Raw genomic sequence first — 17,642 nt, forward strand, 5'->3', positions numbered from 1 at the left:
TGCTCCCATGTGGGCTCCCGCGGCCAGGCAGGTTTTGGGGTTTGGACCCCCCCCCCCAACCAGCAGGGCTGGAGCTGCACCGCTCCCCGGCAGCGATGGGGAACCATCCGCGGGTGGCATGAAGGTTTTGGCCAGGCTGGTTGTGTGTCTGCAGTGACAACCAGGATCTGCCCATCCCAGACATGTCAGTGATGCTCAAGAGGCCAGGTCAAGGGTCAGTCTCCCCATTTTGGAGCCATCCTCCATGGCCCAGCTTCGCCAGGCAGCCATCAGGGACATCCTGAAGGCACGCAAGACCCGGGCTGCAGCATCCCCCCATGTCCATCTCTGGTCCCACCATCCTCTTTTTAGGGACCTCCTGGCCAGGCTGGGGTTTGGAGCCACCAAAAGCACACCTGAGCCAGCAGCCCCGAGGGATTGGCATCGGTTTGGTGCCACTGTGGTTTATTTGGGACCACACTGGACATGGCATCTCCATCGTGGCAGCATGTGGGTAGGCTGAGGGTTGCCCCTGCCCAGGTCCATTCCTCTGTGCTGGACATCAAATGCTCAGGTGAAACCTCTGCGCTGAATCACCGAGGATGAAACCGGCCTCTCCAGCAGCTCCCGGGCTGCATTTTGGCTGGTTGGGCTGGAAATGAGATTATGGGCAATAAACGCAATAAAACCACGAGCACCAGTGGGAATTACAGCCTGGTTTTGGGATGGGCCAGCTGGATCCCAGCCCTGTCCTCACCCTGCTGGGCAGCACCAAGTGGCTGAGCTCCCGTCCCCAGGGACGTGGGGTGATGGTTTTTCCTCTCTGGGGGTCTGCCCTGGTCTCAACGCCTCCTCCTGACCCCAATGGTGTGTGAGGCTGAGCCTGGCTCCCACCGATGGGTTAGGACCAGGTGGTGGGTTGGGATGAGGGCATCGTGCTGCTCCCACACCCGGTGGGCGGTGAAAATCCAGATTTGGGGGCTGTGTCTGCCCTACTGCCCCCAACCTCAATAAGATGCAATAACCCCTTTAGCAGCTCTTCGCTGCAAGATGCGTTTCCAAGCCCTGCCTTGCAAGACCTTTGGCTTGCTGCTCTCTGGCACGTGATAAACCTCAATAAATCATCATCTTGGTGTTGTACCCAGGGATGCCTGCAGCCCTGAGGACCCCTGGCACATCTCCTCACCAGCCAAGCTGTGGTCAAGGGTGCAACCTCTTCGCTGCGTCCAGCCTTTTGGGGATCTGCAGAGGTGCTGGCTGCCTTGAGAGAGGCGGCTGCGCTGTTCCCGGGCACTCCAGGCTCATTAACCTTCGGGGATAAGAGGATTACAGCAAGTCACCAGCTTAACCCTGCTGCTGCTTTACGGCCCCACATGGCAGGGTGATGCTGGGGCTTCCCCGCTGCTGGAAAGGCAAAAGCAGCACATCTTTTCCCAGCAAATAGACTCAGCGTTTCAGGACTGGCTCATTTTTTGGGATGCACTCGTGGTGGTTTTGCCGCTGTAGCGCCTGGCTCATGGGCGCAGCCGTTTTGGGATGGTTTTGGTGCATGGACACCTTTGGCATCACCCCTTCGGCAGGGCATCAGGTTCCTCCTGCATAAATCAAGAGCACTCGATAACCCGGCGTCGGGTTCCTCTTCCTCAGGAAAGCGCCTCGATTCGGGGGTGTCCCCTGCACCCGCGGCCGTGTCGAAGCAGGTGCTTTCCCCGGGAGGGGAGATAAGAATTTTTAGAAGGTTTCACAGCTTGTGGGGCTGCAGGGAGGGACTGGGTTTCTCTTCCGGCACGAGCGCCGGTGGCGGGGCCGCTTCCTGCCTTCCCAGCTGGGACCTCTTTCTTCTGCCAACGACTGAGGGCTGAAACACACGGGCACAGCCTGAGCGCTCCTGCGAGGGCAAAGCAGCTCAGTTGAGCCTGCAGGGACCCGGTGAGGAGCAGGAAGGTCCTCATTGATCACAGCAGCTCGGTTTTACATCCTGCCGTCACGCCAAACGTGCAACTAACCTCTTTCTGGGGTCATCTTTTTGGAATAAGCCCATTATTTAGTGTGCCGTGATCAAACACCTTAAAATGTTGATAATCCTCCTCCGATAATCGTGTTGCTCTGGATTTTTGCTCCATCAGAAGGGGCATGGTGGCCACCACTCCCTCCTTGCTTGGGGGCTGCGTTTTCCCCACGTGCTGTTTGCGCGCAGCAACGCTGCCAAAAAAAACCACCACCCCACCACCCCCTGGTTCAAAGGCTCCTTGTGCTTAGACAAACAACCCTGGAATTTGGCATCTCGCTGCCGTGCTTTAATGTTCCCCGGGCACGCCGCTGAGTTCAGGCTGCAAAAATGCAAACATTTGTCTGCTGGGACGGGGACAGCAGGGAGCACCAGGGGCACGGTTGATTACGCTGAGGACGGGGGGCATTTAATGGGCCGCTTTGTTTCCAGATAAAAAAGTCTGTTTTGATGTGTCATGAACGTCTTTGAGTTGACAAATGTGTTATAAAATTCAGGGTATTCCCCAAAAGCGTCAGCACTTCACTTTGGGGGGACAGGGCAGCCCTGAGGGTCATGCCACTCCTGACAACCGGTCTCTCTGTCTCTTGCAGGCCATCAGCATCAGCAAAGCCATAAATACACAAGAAGCACCGGTGAAGGAGAAACATGCCCGACGTATCCTTTCTCACATGCAGAGGAGACACACTCTCAAGGCAGGAGGGGTTTCACCCTCTGGGGATGGAGCCATGGAGCTCTGGTGGAGCCTTGCAGAGCTTGGTTTGGGGGACGATGTCTTGTGGGTTCTTCCACTGGTGAAAATACAAAGGAAGGCAGTGCAAAAAAATGGCATTTCTTCCAATAAAATGCAGAAGGCCCCAGTGTGCCCTGTGGCAGGGGAAGGTGCACCAGAAAAAAATAAATGGGGGCTTTATCTACGGGCGCAGCATTGTGCTGGTCATCTCTTGCCTGCAGTACACTCGGTGGGTGTCCCCTTTTCAATGGAAGTTGAACAGGAATAGTCCCCAGCCCCACCTGTCCCCCTGCTCCCATGTGTGTCTGTTTGGCCTTGACCGTGGGGAAGGGATCATCCTGGGGACGCACCATGAGAAGGGAGCATTCACCTTCTGGTCCTACGCCATCGGGCTGCCCCTGCCCAGCAGTGCCATCCTCAGCTGGAAGTTCTGCCACGTCCTGCATAAGGTCCTGCGCGATGGCCATCCCAACGTGAGTGTCCCTTCCAAAATATCCCTCCTGTGTTGCTGCAGGGGGACATTTTGGGCTCTTGCCAATGTCCCTCTGCACAAAAGGTGGGTTTCCTTCCCTGTCCTGGCCACCTTTCCTGGGTTGTGGGGCTGTCTCTCATCTTTGAAACCTCCCCATGCAAAGCCCTGACCTCTGGTCACTGTTGAAGGGCTTGAACTTCTCCCAAAGCTGGAGTGGCATAAAGGCATGGATCTGTCCCCCTCAGACCATGCAGGTGGGCGCTCACCCAGCCCTTTGCTGGCCCCACCATGCCACATCCCTCCCATTTTTGTCCCCAGGTCCTCCAGGACTGCCAGAGGTACCGCAGCAATATCCGAGAGACAGGGGACCTGTGGGTGAGTGGATCAAAGTGAAAGTTTGTGCCTTGCTGGGGGCTTTGGGGTGGGTGCTGAAAGGCATCATGAGCACGGGGAGGGCAAAGCAGCTCCTGAAATAACCCTTCATGTCTGGCTCCACTGGGTGGTGGTTTCACACACGGTGAAGGGCAAGAGGGCGAGAGCTGTGGGGCTGGTGCTGGTTCACTGGTGTGCCCAGGCTCTGCCAGATCTGGCCACATCGCTCCGGATTTGCCACGTTTCACCTCGTGTCTTTGGCAGGGCCATTTGCATGACAGGTATGGGCAGCTGGTGAGCATCTACACGCGGCTTCTCCTCATCAAGATCTCCTTCCACGTCAAGGTGAGACACTCTGCCACCTCTGCACCCTGCCGTGCTGGGGTACAGGGCTTCACAGAGGGTCGTGTCGCATCAGCAAAAATACCAGCAGCAACTGGTATTTCCTTTTTTTCCTTTTACAAAGCATCCTGAGTTCCCCCCGGGCCTCGAAGTGTCGGATGAGGTGCTGGAAAAGACCGCGGGGACGGACGTGAACAACATGTGAGTGCCCTGGCAGCAGCAAAGCACCCGGTGCACGGTCACTGGCGGTGTGTCCCCCAGGTGGGAGCAGCCTGTGACCGAAATGGCTGCTGTTCAGGGCAGCCATTGGTGTTTTATCAATTGGTTGGATGGTGCCCCATTGCTCCTGCCCCCGCAGAGTGGCAAGGAGCATAAATGCAGGGAGCAAAGCCACCAAATTCTTGTCAATCCAAGCCCTTGCTGAGGCAGGGACCCACAGCAAACACGAGCAGCTGGAGAAAGGATGTCTCTGCCACCGGGTGATGGGGTTTTGGTTTTTCTTGGCAGCTTCCAGCTGACGGTCGAGCTGTTTGACTACCTGGACTGGGAGCTGAAGCTGTCGGAGTCAGGTGAGGAGGTGGCCTGTCCCTCCCGCTCGCCCCGGGGCTCTTGAGCAATAGTTTCGCTCTTTGGTCGGGAATGGAGTTCCGCCTGGGGAGGCTGAGGTCAGAGGCTCAGGTTCCTCCTCTTCCGATGAGATTTCTGATGTTTCTCAGCTGGATTCCCCTGGTGATGCTCTGTAGAGGCATTTGAAGGAAAATATTTAAGGAATGTGGCTGGTTTGAGCCCACCTGAGCAACGCAGAGTGTTGTTTTCAGAGCGGTGCTGCTCTGAAATATGTTTTTATTTCCTTTTGGTACAACCATGTTAATCATGTGTTACTCAAATCCTTTCTACCCCTCCCCAAAGCAGAGGATGGGGCTGTACCTCTTGTCTAAATACTCGTTTCCTCTTGTTGAAATACCTCCGGGGAAGGCTGGAGGCCCCTGCCCATGTTTGCTTCTCTCACCTCCTTCTCCAGGAACTTTTAGATGGCTTAAAAATGTGGTGGTTTCTTCCTCTGTGGCCACTCAGGAACACAGAGTTGCCCTGGAAAACAGGGCACAGCAGGAGAGACCGTGCTCCCGGCTCCCGTCAGCCTCCTGCTTCTCCTCCTGACCCAGTTATACAGAGAATTTATATTCATAAATACTTTAAAGCTGAGCGGGGAAGAAGGCAGCGTGGATATGCTGGCTGGATTCCTGCCAAGGGAAGGGATCCGTTTCCGAGCCGGGGCAGGCGAGGCTGCGGTGCCGGAGGGCCCGTCCCCTGCCCTGGGATCCTCTCCCAGCTCCTTGCACCATTAAATAGAGCAGAGCAAAACCCCTCCACTTCCCTGGCTGCATCGTGCAGCGGCAGCTCCCGAGGGCAGCCATCCTGCCTTTGCATCGTTCTGGGGTTAAACCCCTCCTTTTTGGGGTTGGGGTACAGGGGAAAGAGCTGAGCACCCCTTCCCTCTGCCACCGTGCTCCCTTTGGGTGTTTTTCTTGCACGGAGGGGGGTTGTTCCCAGGGCAGCAGGACGGGACGGGCAGCAGCTCCAGCGTTTACCCCTTGTCCTGGCAAAGCCACGTCCGTCGTGGTTAATGATCAAGCCGAGTTGCCCGGAGCAGGACAGCTCTGCAAACACGGCACCGGCGCCTCACCGCGCTCAACCCTCCAGTTTTCAGGCAGCTCAACACCTCGATGGCCGTCTCGCAGATGTCGGCGGTGCAGTGCCGCCTGGCCCCCCTCATCCAGGTCATCCAGGACTGCAGCCACCTCTACCACTACACCGTCAAGTTGATGTTCAAGCTGCACTCCTGTGAGTCCCCGGGGACGTGCCCTGCACTGGTCTTTTCCCGGGTCAGGTTTCTAGCTGGATTTGGGGATCAGGCTTGTGTGGATGAAGGCATCCATCGCCATGTTGCCGTATCCCAGCCGGGCTCTAAGGACCTGCTCCATCCCACGTAGACATCCCAAACGAAGGAATTAGAAGGACTTGTCCTTGATGAATTCAAACCAATGTGCCTTGGCTCCCCTGTCCCCTGCATGGGATTGCTGGGCAACGCAGCACCAGGGGTCTCCTGGGGGTATTTTGGGGTTCCCACACCTTCCTCTCCCTGTGCCACGTCCCCGGTCCCTATGCCAAGGATGGGAATACCCCACTCCCATCCTGACCCCTCGCATCCCTCTCCCACGTGGCCTTTACCTGCTGCCTTTTGCAGCCGGAGGGATCTGGGTGGGTGTGAATGAATTTGCAGCCCCGGATCAGTCACGGCTGTCCCCCCATCGCTGCAGGTCTGCCGGCCGACACGCTGCAGGGCCACCGAGACCGTTTCAGCGAGCAGTTCCGCAGGTAACCCGGGGACCAGGTGGGGCCCTCAGGTCCTGTCCCTGCCTCCCCTGCGAGCAGTTTTTCTTTTTCCCCTCTCCAGCCTCAAAAATTTCTTTAAGAAAGCATCTGACATGCTGTATTTCAAGCGGCTCATCCAGATCCCCCGGCTGCCGGAGGTACGGTAGGATTTTGGTCATACGTGATGCTTTAGAGAGGCTGTGGGCTGGGGTGCATGGGGGTGTCCTCACAGATGGATTTGGGATCTGGGGACATGGCGGAGGAACCTGCTGGCCCATCTCAGCAGCACAGGGATGGCTGCCTCCCTCCCGTTGCAGTCATCCCCAAAACCTCAGGGTGATGTCACTACGACTTCTTGTCCCCATAGAGTCCCCCGAACTTCTTGCGGGCATCTGCGCTGGCTGAGCACGTGAAGCCAGTAGTTGTCATCCCCGAGGAAGCCCCTGAGGATGAGGAGCCAGAGAACCTCATTGAGATCAGCACTTCCACCACAGAGCCGCAGGTGGGGGCACATGGCTGGGATGGGGATCCTGGCACTGCGGGGGGGACACCCACAGCCTGGCTAAGCTCAGCACCCTCTCTCTTCCCCAGGTCACCTCGGATATATTTGAGCAAACCTTCGGGCCACCCAATGGCATTTGACCCCTCGCCTCCCTCTCCCACGTGGCCTTTACCTGCTGCCTTTTGCAGCTGGAGGGATCCAGGTGGGTGTGAATGAATTTGCAGCCCCAGATCAGTCACGGCTGTCCCCCCCATCGCTGCAGGTCTGCCGGCCGACACGCTGCAGGGCCACCGAGACCGTTTCAGCGAGCAGTTCCGCAGGTAACCCGGGGACCAGGTGGGGCCCTCAGGTCCTGTCCCTGCCTCCCCTGCGAGCAGTTTTTCTTTTTCCCCTCTCCAGCCTCAAGAATTTCTTTAAGAAAGCATCTGACATGCTGTATTTCAAGCGGCTCATCCAGATCCCCCGGCTGCCGGAGGTACGGTAGGATTTTGGTCATACATGATGCTTTAGAGAGGCTGTGGGCTGGGGTGCGTGGGGGTGTCCTCACAGATGGATTTGGGATCTGGGGACATGGCGGAGGAACCTGCTGGCCCATCTCAGCAGCACAGGGATGGCTGCCTCCCTCCCATTGCAGTCATCCCCAAAACCTCAGGGTGATGTCACTACGACTTCTTGTCCCCATAGAGTCCCCCGAACTTCTTGCGGGCATCTGCGCTGGCTGAGCACGTGAAGCCAGTAGTTGTCATCCCCGAGGAAGCCCCTGAGGATGAGGAGCCAGAGAACCTCATTGAGATCAGCACTTCCACCACAGAGCCGCAGGTGGGGGCACATGGCTGGGATGGGGATCCTGGCACTGCGGGGGGGACACCCACAGCCTGGCTAAGCTCAGCACCCTCTCTCTTCCCCAGGTCACCTCGGATATATTTGAGCAAACCTTCGGGCCACCCAATGGCATTCGGGACGACAGGTACGGGGGTCCATGGTGGCAGAGGTGGGGGTGGCCACTGCTGCATGGGCCCAACCTGCCTCTCTCTGCAGGGACGCGCAGATTGAGAGCCTGAAGAAGGAGGTGGACATGCTCCGTGCAGAGATGGAGAAGATTAAACTGGAGGTAGAGTCTGGCCAGGGAGCAGCTGATGTGGGAGCGTGGGATGTTTTTTGGTGCTGTAGCATGGAAACCCTGACTGGATGGAGCAGGGAATGGGGTCCTGGCACCCTGCACTGTGTTTTGGGGTCTCTCGTGCAGCTGATGTGGGAGCATGGGATGTTTTTGGTGCTGTAGCGTGGAAACCCTGACTGGATGCAGCAGGGAATGGGGTCCTGGCACCCTGCACTGTGTTTTGGGGTATCTCCCAGTGCCAGGACCTAACTGCTGATGGAGATGGGGTGGGACACGTCAGACCTGTCCCTTGCTGTCCCGACATGCTGCTTGCAGCAGGGACAGAGCAGCTGCAGGGGCTGAGGGGAGAGCTTTCCTGTGCATCTCACCGCTGCTTTGCCCAAACCTGGGCACCTGGGTGGGGGTGTTGGAGAGGGCAGTTGTTGCTGGCATCGGTGCAGGCAGTCCCTGAGTCCCTGCTGGTGCCCCGCAGGCGCAGCGCTACATCACGCAGCTCAAGGCTCAGGTGAACAGCCTGGAGGGTGAAGTGGAGGAGCAGCGCAAGCAGAAGCAGAAGGCACTGGTGGACAACGAGCAGCTGCGGGACGAGCTGGAGAGGCTGCAGAAGGCGAAGCAGGACAGCGACCGGTCCCAGCGGCTCTGCGCCGAAGCGGAAAGTAGGTGCCCTACAGCACCCATGGGCTGCAGGACGCCCGCGCTGCGGTTGCTGATGCTTTCTCACCCCATGCAGAGAGAGCCAATGCCACCGAGATCCGCTACACGAAGCTGAAGGAGAAGCACAGCGAGCTCATCAACACGCACGCCGAGCTCCTGAGGAAGGTAACGCTGCTGCCTGCGCCACGCAGGGACCGACCACCACCTTCATTCCTCTGCTACCACCGGTGTGGCTCGTGCATGTCCAGTCCTACCCCATATCCGTCCCATCATCCTGCACCCAGGGACCTCTGAGCACCGGGTGGGGGTCACCCTTTGAATTCATGTCCACCGATGGTCATGGGTTAGGGTTCTTTACTGTGAGGGTAGTGGAGCACTGGAACAGGTTGCCCAGGGAGGTGGTTGAGGCCCCGTCCCTGGAGATATTCAAGGTGAGGCTCGATGAGGCCCTGGGCAACCTGGTCTAGTTGGGGGTGTCCCTGCTGACTGCGGGGAGGTCGGACTAGATGACCTTTGGAGGTCCCTTTTGGCCTGGGCAATTCTATGATTCTATGATTCTATGATGGTCAGTTTTTTGGATGCTGTGAAAAAGGCATTTCTGACCTACCCCCCCAAGCCAGAATTTGGGCAGAACGAGCGCGGTGGTGGTGAGGGTCCCCCCTCTGAACACCCGTTGAGCACCATGTCCCCACGCAGAACGCCGACACTGCCAAGCAGCTGACGGTCACGCAGCAGAGCCAGGAGGAGGTGGCGCGTGTCAAGGAGCAGTTGGCATTTCAGGTGGAGCAGGTCAAGCGGGAGGCTGAGATGAAGGTGAGCCAGTCTGGACCCGAATCCAGCCCCACTATCCCAGCACCAAGACCTTCCCAAGCTGGGAATCATGGTGGCTGTACACAATTTGGGTGCTGGGGGTAGGGATGAAAAGAAAGAGTTACCCTGACTCCTTAGGAGGGTGTTATTTAATGTGTGCTTCATTCCCTTTTGCCCAAATCTGCTGTTTATTTCCCCAAGAAAACGCCACATTACAGATTGGTGGGTTTGGGTGCTTTTATTCTCCGGGGCCCAAGCTGGGGTCTGCTCCCGAAATCCCTGCCCTGGGAAAGGAGCCCTTTCAGGAGATGAACCCTGAGACTCTAAAAGCCCCTCTTGAAAAACATGGCCAGACTGGTTCCTGCCGTGCCGTGAGCGGGGCCAGAGCGCGTTCGCAGCGGCTGAGCCCCGGCACGGGCGTGCGGTTGCAGCTGGAGGACCAGAGCGTGCAGATGGAGCAGCTGCGGCAGGAGCTGGACGCCCGGCGGGACGAGCTGGAGCAGGCACAGCGCTCGCTCAGCCAGGCCAAGCAGGTACAAGGCTGGGGGGGCAGGATGCCCCCAAACCCCCCTCACAAATCCCCCTCGTGCAAGACGGCACGTCTGCCACCACTGCCAAGCCAGTGGCACAGACAGCAGCCCAGGAGGCTGTCATGGGGCTGAACGTGGGTCCATCTCATCAGTGTTGTGAGCTGGGCATGTGCTCAGCTCCCCCCTGTGTTGGGTTGGTGACGTGGTGACTAATGGGTGACTGGTCTCCTGGCCCTGCTGGCAGGCAGGAGCGGAGCTCAGTGCCCAGGTGGAGGCCCTGCACGCTGAGAAGGAGGTGCTGAGGCGGTCGGTGAGCGAGAAGGAATGCGAGCTGCTCTCCACGCGGGGCCTCGTCGAGGAGAAGGAGCTGCAGCTGAACCAGGAGGCGGACAAGTCCACGAGGGAGATCCGCGAGCTGCAGGGCAGGCTCCTGGAGAAGGTATGGTGCTGTGTGGAGAGCCCACTGCCCCTCTCCTAGCCAGGGTGAGACGTGTTTGGGGGGTGCTGAGCAGTCAGGGGGCTCAGCCAAGCCATCGCCAGTGTAGCTGGTGGGATGTGACCTGCACCAGCAATAATGTGATGCTTGGGTCTGATCCACAAATGGCTTCTCAGGGGATATGATGGTGACATGGCCATGGTGGCGAGGGTCCTGCGCCCTGGCTGTGCCACTCACGTGTCCCTCCTGCCCCGCAGAGCAACCAGGAGCAGAGCCTGCAGCAGAAGCTGCTGGATGAGCAGTTTGGCATCCTGCAGGAGACAGTGCGAGAGGCAGAGGACATCCTCCGCGATGCGGTGGCCAAGCTGGACGACCCATTGCATGTCCGCTGCACCAGCTCCCCAGGTACGTCCTCCTTCTCCCTCTCAGAAACATAATGTTGCATCTCAGCTACCCCCAGGCATCTTTTCCCACGAAACATCACACGCAAGGAGGTTGGGATCTGACTTCCAGGGATAAATTTTTAGCTCTGATCTCAGCAGTATTTTGCTTTAATGAGTCAGATTTAAGTGCTGCTCCCCAGATGGGGCTGCGAGGACCCAAGCCATCTTGGCTTCCACTCTTGTGAAGTCAGCACTGGTGCTCATTCAGACACTCAACAGCCTGACTGCACTAATGAAGTTAAAATTCGTTGCAGATTACCTGCTCAGCCGGGCACAGGCAGCACTGGAGTCCACGGACGCCCTGGAGAATGGACACGCGCAGTACGTGGCCTCCATGGCAGGTACCTGGGGCTGGGGACCGGTGGCATCACTTGCATCTTGCTCTTAGTTTTATGCATCCAGCAGCCCCTGGCTGCTTCGGGGCCATTGGTGAGCGTGCAATGCCCTGGTGATGAAGGGACACGGCGGGTGGAGTTGGTGGATTCCCATGCACTCGTTCAAGGAGCAACCTATGAGCTGGAGGGGTCAATACCGACATCTCCAAGCTCTTGTAACAATCTTTGAGTGCCTTTGAGGGTGGGTCGTAACCCCCAGGACACAGAAAGTGGTGCCCTGGGCTGGCAGCTCCTGACCACATGTTCTCACTGGCAGATGCTGCGGGGCTGGTGGGGGCTCTGACCCTCTTCACACACTTGACGGCCGACACCATCGTGAACGGCAGCGCCACGTCCCACCTGGCACCCACCGACCACGCTGACCGTGAGTGCCATGCATTGATGCAACGGGTGTTGGAGGGTTTTTTTTGCTCATGGGGTTTCTTTTTGGGATGGCTGCGCCAAAGCCCCCTCTGCCAGGGGCTGGATATGGGGCAGATCTTCCCTGGGGACAGCAGGGTTTCCCTAGCTCCCTGTGCTCCTCTTCCTGACATCCCCTCCTGTATGGGTGCTGCTTCCTGGGCCAGGAATGTGGAAACTGATTTATGCCCTTCTGCAAAAAATTTCCTGGATGCTACCAATGCTTGGTGTCATCTCCGAGGCTGAGGAGAGGGAGGAAGAGGAGGGTGGCAGGGTTGGGAAGGAGGGTCCCTTTGCCCAGCAAGGGGCACAGCACCAACCCATCTTCTCCCCAGGGCTGACAGAGACGTGCCGGGACTGCGGGCAGCGGAGCCTGGACTATCTGGGCGAGCTGAAGGACAAGCAGAGGCTGAGGCACGCTGAGCTGGGGGACGTGCGGCGGACACTACGGGGGGTCCTGCAGCTGGCCCAGGTAGGAGATGGAGCCCAGCACCCACCCTCTCACCCAGGGCTGGCAGGGTGGGTTCTTTATTGGTGCTGGTATTTGCTAAAGGAAAAATCAAATCAGACAGTTAATGCAGAAGGACATTGCCTCCATTTGTCAAGGTGGGATGTTTGCTCGCTGCACCTCTATGGGCACCTTTTTTTTAAAAAAAATAAGAAATCGTGGCTTTTCCAATTGTCCAAAGCTGAAATCGGAGATGCTGGGTTGGAGTGAGCACTTTGGGGTTGCTTGTCCCCCATACCCACAAGTTCTGGTGCTTCCCTCAAGCTATCTCAGCTTTCAAGCACCGAGATCCTTCCTGGTGGTGCACAGAGACAGTTGCTCTCAGAGCAGCTGAAGTTTTTCAGCCTGGTAACCCTGCAGAGTAAGACTTCCCAGCTTTCAGATGTTTCTTCTCCTGAAGCCCCCATTAGTCTTTTCCATTAAATGTCAATTTGAAGGCTGTCAGCTCTCCAGAGCCCTCTGCAGCCCTGTGCTGATAAAACTGCTCCTGTGATTGAGTTTTATCACCTTGATTTGGGCAATTTCTTACCTCTGAGGTGCCTGTGCCATGTTTGCTGTAAGTTGGTGGCGCGTGTACCTTCACCCTCAGGGTTTGCAGAATGCTGCTCCCGCAGCTTTATTTATTTAGGGGGAAAAAAAGGAGTTGGATACCTTGGTTTGGGTGTTATTCCTTAACAAATATTCTCTTCTCTTCCTCTGCCTAAAATCTTCTGGTGGCTGCTACCTCCTCTGCCAGGAGCTGAGGCCCAAGAGCTTAGACATCAAGCAAGAAGAGCTGGGAGACATGGTTGAGAAGGAGATGGCCTCCACCTCAGAAGCAATTGAGGATGCTGTCAGGCGGATAGAGGTGAGATGAAGCTGCAGGATGGGCCTCGGGACAGCAGTGTCCGTTCCTCCTCCACCCCACTCACCATCACAGCAACATGGTGTCTGACCATCTCTCTTGTGTTTCCCAACAGGAGATGATGAGCCAGGCCAGAAACGAGAGCTCTGGTGTTAAGCTTGAAGTGAACGAGCGGTGAGTTTTGAGGGGTGGCATTTGACAGCTGTGGGCAGGTTTCTGTCCCGTGCCCATACCCTGCTGGGCTGTGCTTTTCTCCAAAGCTGCACATTCAGCCTGGTGCTGCTGCATCCTCATGCTGAGCACAAAATTCTCTTCAGGAGGGTGGACCTTTGTCTTGCACGTCTAAGGCAATTGTTCACAGCTGCTTTGTGGGCTGCTTAGAAGTAACCTGCAGGCTGGCCAGTTTCCCAAAAAACCCTGTTTTCTAGCTGAGGCCAAAGCCTGCTTCCCTGGACGTGGCATTGGAGGATGCTGAACACTTTTCTGTTGTTTCCTTACAGGATTCTGAACTCCTGCACGGACCTAATGAAGGTCAGTACTGTAGAAACCAAGCTGGGGCATCAAAGACTGGGCAAAACTGTAACTTCCCACCATCAGTAGCATCAATTCTTCTCTATAAAATTCCCACCAAACACCAAAATCTGTTTTATTTTGTTCCAGGCTATTAGACTTCTTGTATTGACATCTACAAACCTACAGAAGGAGATAGTAGAAAGTGGCCGGGTAAGTCCTCCCCTACACTCGTCTCTCTGCACTGACATGAAATATGGGAGCATTTCCCACAGTTTGCAGAAACACACTGAATTTCATGCTTTGCTGTGTTAGCAGTACTCCAGCAGTCTCACTTGCTGGAGACAGGCTGATCAGCCCTCGTGCTCTTCATGTATATCACTGTCACCTTTGCAAAGCCTTGTCCATCTAAAGATGATGGCCCGAACTTTTATGCTTTAAACCCGGCCCAAATTCACAGGCTTGGGGCTCCAAAGCTAGTTTTCTTGATACAAATTTAAGCGGGTCAGTAAGAGCAGCCTGAAGGATAGAGAAATGCTGCCAATCCCTTGATTTAGGCCTTTATATATGAATGTGTATATTGTTATTTTTTATATGGCTATTTTATATGGATTTCTATATTGTTGTATATTAGAAACAGGTTAATACAGGCCATAATATTCTTATAACAACAGGGGGCAGCAACAACTCAGGAGTTTTACGCCAAGAACTCGCGCTGGACGGAAGGGCTGATCTCTGCCTCCAAGGCGGTGGGCTGGGGAGCCACGCAGCTCGTGTAGGTACCCCTGGGACCTCTCCCATGGTCACTGTGGGAGGCTTCTCTCTGCACACAGCTCTGTGTGTCGTGCCTGGGGCCAGCCCATGCTTTTCCATCACCCAATAACCCAAACTGTCCTGCTGCTGGGTCTGGATGGGGCATCACTGCTAATTCCTTATAAAGCATCATAGCCCGTGTGAGACTGGTCACCAAAATAGTGACCACCAGGTCCTCCCTGTCTATAAGCAAATTGCTGCAATCACATACTCCGTGTCCTGGTTGCTGCTCAGATGGTCATGGACCGGGTGGTTGGGAGCAGGGCACGGTATCCCTGTGCCAGTGCTGGAAATTTGGGGGCCTTTTTGGACAAAGCTTTAAAAATCTCACCGACTTCATTACAGAAACACAATCCTGCCTTCTTTGATATTTTATACCCATCCAAAACTTCTGGATATGGGCTTTAAGTAGTTTGCTTTGTAAATGAGCTTTAAATAATTACAGACAAAGCTGCTGGTTCAAAGTCTGATGCTGATTTCTAAGGGTATAGCTGGAGGTAAATAACCTGCACTTGCTTCGTAGTACTCAGAGAGTATCTCTAACACAATCTCCCTTCTGCTCTGTGATGCAGAGAGTCAGCAGACAGAGTTGTCCTGCATACGGGCAAATACGAAGAACTGATCGTCTGCTCCCATGAAATCGCCGCCAGCACAGCCCAACTGGTGGCTGCCTCCAAGGTGAGTGTTCCAGCAGGGCTGTCTGCAGGCAGCTTTTAAGTCAAGTTTTAAGTCATTTTGTTCCCATGTTTTTGTCCCATGGATGCTTTTGGATAGAGGTGTGTGGCTATCATGTCCACCAGTCCTGCTGCCTTCTCCTGGAGAAGGGGAAAGGGAAGCTCTTAATATTTTCAAGTCAGTCTGCGATTTCAATCCATGTGTCTTCACCTGCATTGATATTCCCACACCTAGCAGGGCTTGCCTTGGAAATGAAGATGTGTAAAACCTCCCGTCTTCTTCCTGTCAAGCTGATTATGTAAAGAAAATGTTAATAACTAGCGAGAAACCCTGAATAAGCAACTGCAGAAACCAGCACTGAGAATGATGGATTTTGGTCCTTCCCACCTTTCCTGTTGGTGTGGGCGAAAGCGATGGGTAGAGATTTCAATGAGCAAATGGGGATGCAGGCTGGGGGGAGGAGGACCCACGCTGCTTTTTACAGCAGATGGCTTTTAAATTAAGAGCATAGCTAAAAAAAAAAATAGCTCTGCCTTCGCTGAGGCTGCTTATCCATGTGTGCTTGGCTCAGGTGGGGGCAGAGCTGATTTGGTGTCCTGGGGCTGAAGGGCCTCGCGGGGGGGTCACCTTGTCTGGCCCTGATGGGATCAGCAAGCATAAGTGTATTTCCATCTGTCCGTCCATCCTTTCCACACCTGGTTTTTCACACCCAAGTACCATTCTGACATGGTGTGCTTGGTGTCTCAGTGTCCATCTGTCCGTCCATCCTTTTCACACCCAAGGACCATTCTGACATGGTGTGCTTGGTGTCTCTGCTCCAACGCAGAACATGGCTGCCTGGGGACTCCCCTAAGCTGGCGAGCGCCTGTGTGTGGGACCCACAGCCATCCCTGTGCTCTTTGCAGGTGAAAGCTGAGAAGAACAGCAAGAACCTGGGCCGGCTCCAGGAGTGCTCACGCAATGTCAACGAGATGGCGGCCAATGTGGTGGCCTCCACCAAGTCAGGGCAAGAGCAGATCGAAGAGAAAGGTGAGGTTTTTGCAAGGAAAGGGGAGGAAAAGGCCCACCCCAAATCCCTTTCCAGCCTGGTGAACACCTCGAGGTGCCCACCTGGCTTCACTTTGGTACATGAGGGTCCTGTGCAAAGGGTGCACTTAGTGAGGACCCCCCCCCCGCCCCACCCCAAATCCCTTTCCAGCCTGATGAACAGCTCGAGGTGCCCACCTGGCTTCACTTTGGCACATGAGGGTCCTGTGCAAAGAGTGCACTTAGTGAGGACCCCCCCGCCTTTTCTCCACAGACACCATGGACTTTTCAGGCATGTCGCTCATCAAGCTGAAGAAGGAAGAGATGGAAACACAGGTATGGCCATGAGGGTGGATTTGGTGCTGCCAGCCATGGGCCAGGCTGAGGTCCTGATCTGGACCCACACAACAAGGGGGGGGGTCCCTTCTTCTGCCACCCCAACGCAGCCCTGGGGATGGCGGTGGGGATAGTGCCCTGGGGATGCACAGGGACCAAGCTGTCTGTTTGGGTGCAGGTGAAGGTGCTGGAGCTGGAGAAGCGTCTGGAGGGCGAGCGGGTGCGCCTGGGCGAGCTGAGGAAGCAGCACTACGCCCTGGCCGGGGCCTACGACCCGGCGGAGGACGGGGAGGCGAAGCCAGCGCCGGCCCCCAGGCGAGGCATCCTCAAGAAGCCCCCTCTGGCCCAGAAGCCCGGCCATGGGGAGGTAGGGTCCCCAGAGGGTAAATATACACAGGACGGGGTGCGTTCACAGCACGCGTGACTGATATTTCCCTTTTTCCCCCTTGTTTCAGCCCGAGAGAGACGCCAGCCCGTGCCCGCCTCACAGGGCGAACTTCTAGCCGGGGCTGGCTGTATTTTCCACAGACCTCGTTGCCTTCGCGCTGGTGTGCCTTCTTGCGCGGGGGTCTCCTCACCGCCTGGCCTGGAAAACTGGATGGGTTTTTTTAAAAAAAAAAAAAGTTTATTTTTATTTTTTTTTTCTTCACTTGATTCCTATTCCTAGAGCGGGGGGAGTCCTGATGGCTCCCTGGGCGGCGCGGGATGCCCTCCTCCTCCTGGCCTGCCACCTGGCTCTCCTGGTTTAATTTAATTTGGAGGTCTTTTGGGTTAATTTTTTTTAAAAAAAAAAAAACCTTTATCAGCACTAGAAGTTTTCAGTAAATGTAGCTCTCTACTGTACTGCTCTGACCCTTTTGAAGAACTGTGAACTGTTTTTAAAGTAGGTAACTGCTGGGCTTTTCTTGCAACCATTTTTTAAACTCCCCTTTTTTCAACCTGAGGAATAATTTGGCTTTGTTTCGGCGTGGGATCAGCCCTCAGCGGAGAGGGAGCCGTTAGCCTTAACCGGCACAGGGAGCAGGGCAGTTACTGGCACACACTGGCAATAAGGATACAAACATTTTTATTTTTTTTTCCTTTTCTATTTTTTATTACTACAGCACTGTCAGGGGATCAGTTGCATTATGTTTTATATTTAAGATAATTAGCAGAATTAAATCTAACCGTGGCCTACGGGAGCCAGGGGATAGAGAGGTCTGCAGCAATAAGGAATTACTGATGCGGAGAAGTCCTGTCAGCTGTATCTTCCCTTGGAGCTACTACCACGATGTAGATTATTAAAGAAGCAATATTTAAAATACATGTTGTAGTGCCTGGTCAGCTTGTCTCGGGGGGGGGGGGGGGGGGCGAGGGGTGGGG

General features: G+C 55.6%; 1 protein-coding gene across 1 annotated transcript; it reads left to right on the forward strand.

The window, feature by feature from the left end:
• The first annotated feature begins 2,466 nt into the window (after positions 1-2,466).
• HIP1R (huntingtin interacting protein 1 related) lies at positions 2,467-17,585 on the forward strand. The gene is made up of 31 exons (XM_014965360.1): positions 2,467-2,644; positions 3,051-3,193; positions 3,511-3,567; positions 3,829-3,909; positions 4,031-4,107; positions 4,414-4,475; positions 5,608-5,748; positions 6,225-6,282; positions 7,181-7,256; positions 7,466-7,600; positions 7,690-7,748; positions 7,820-7,892; positions 8,374-8,557; positions 8,632-8,720; positions 9,252-9,368; positions 9,797-9,898; positions 10,140-10,334; positions 10,589-10,736; positions 11,029-11,115; positions 11,426-11,533; positions 11,904-12,040; positions 12,813-12,923; positions 13,036-13,094; positions 13,421-13,451; positions 13,581-13,643; positions 14,105-14,205; positions 14,816-14,921; positions 15,824-15,947; positions 16,219-16,280; positions 16,459-16,647; positions 16,736-17,585. Exons 1-31 carry the CDS (start codon positions 2,467-2,469, stop codon positions 16,781-16,783), a joined length of 3,201 nt encoding a protein of 1,066 aa, XP_014820846.1. The 3' UTR covers positions 16,784-17,585.
• The last annotated feature ends 57 nt before the right edge of the window (positions 17,586-17,642 follow it).

This window comes from Calidris pugnax, unplaced genomic scaffold (genome assembly GCF_001431845.1).
Source record: "Calidris pugnax isolate Ruff unplaced genomic scaffold, ASM143184v1 scaffold32, whole genome shotgun sequence".
Taxonomy (NCBI): Eukaryota; Metazoa; Chordata; class Aves; order Charadriiformes; family Scolopacidae; genus Calidris; species Calidris pugnax.

What these genes read in the sequence shown, in the direction of transcription:
- HIP1R (XM_014965360.1), top strand. Translation starts at nt 2,467, where the DNA reads ATGTGTTATAAAATTCAGGGTATTCCCCAAAAGCGTCAGCACTTCACT. An exon ending in TTCAGCGAGCAGTTCCGCAG is followed by an intron (nt 6,283 to 7,180) that starts GTAACCCGGGGA and finishes TCCCCTCTCCAG; the next exon opens with CCTCAAGAATTTCTTTAAGA. An exon ending in GTACGTGGCCTCCATGGCAG is followed by an intron (nt 11,116 to 11,425) that starts GTACCTGGGGCT and finishes TCTCACTGGCAG; the next exon opens with ATGCTGCGGGGCTGGTGGGG.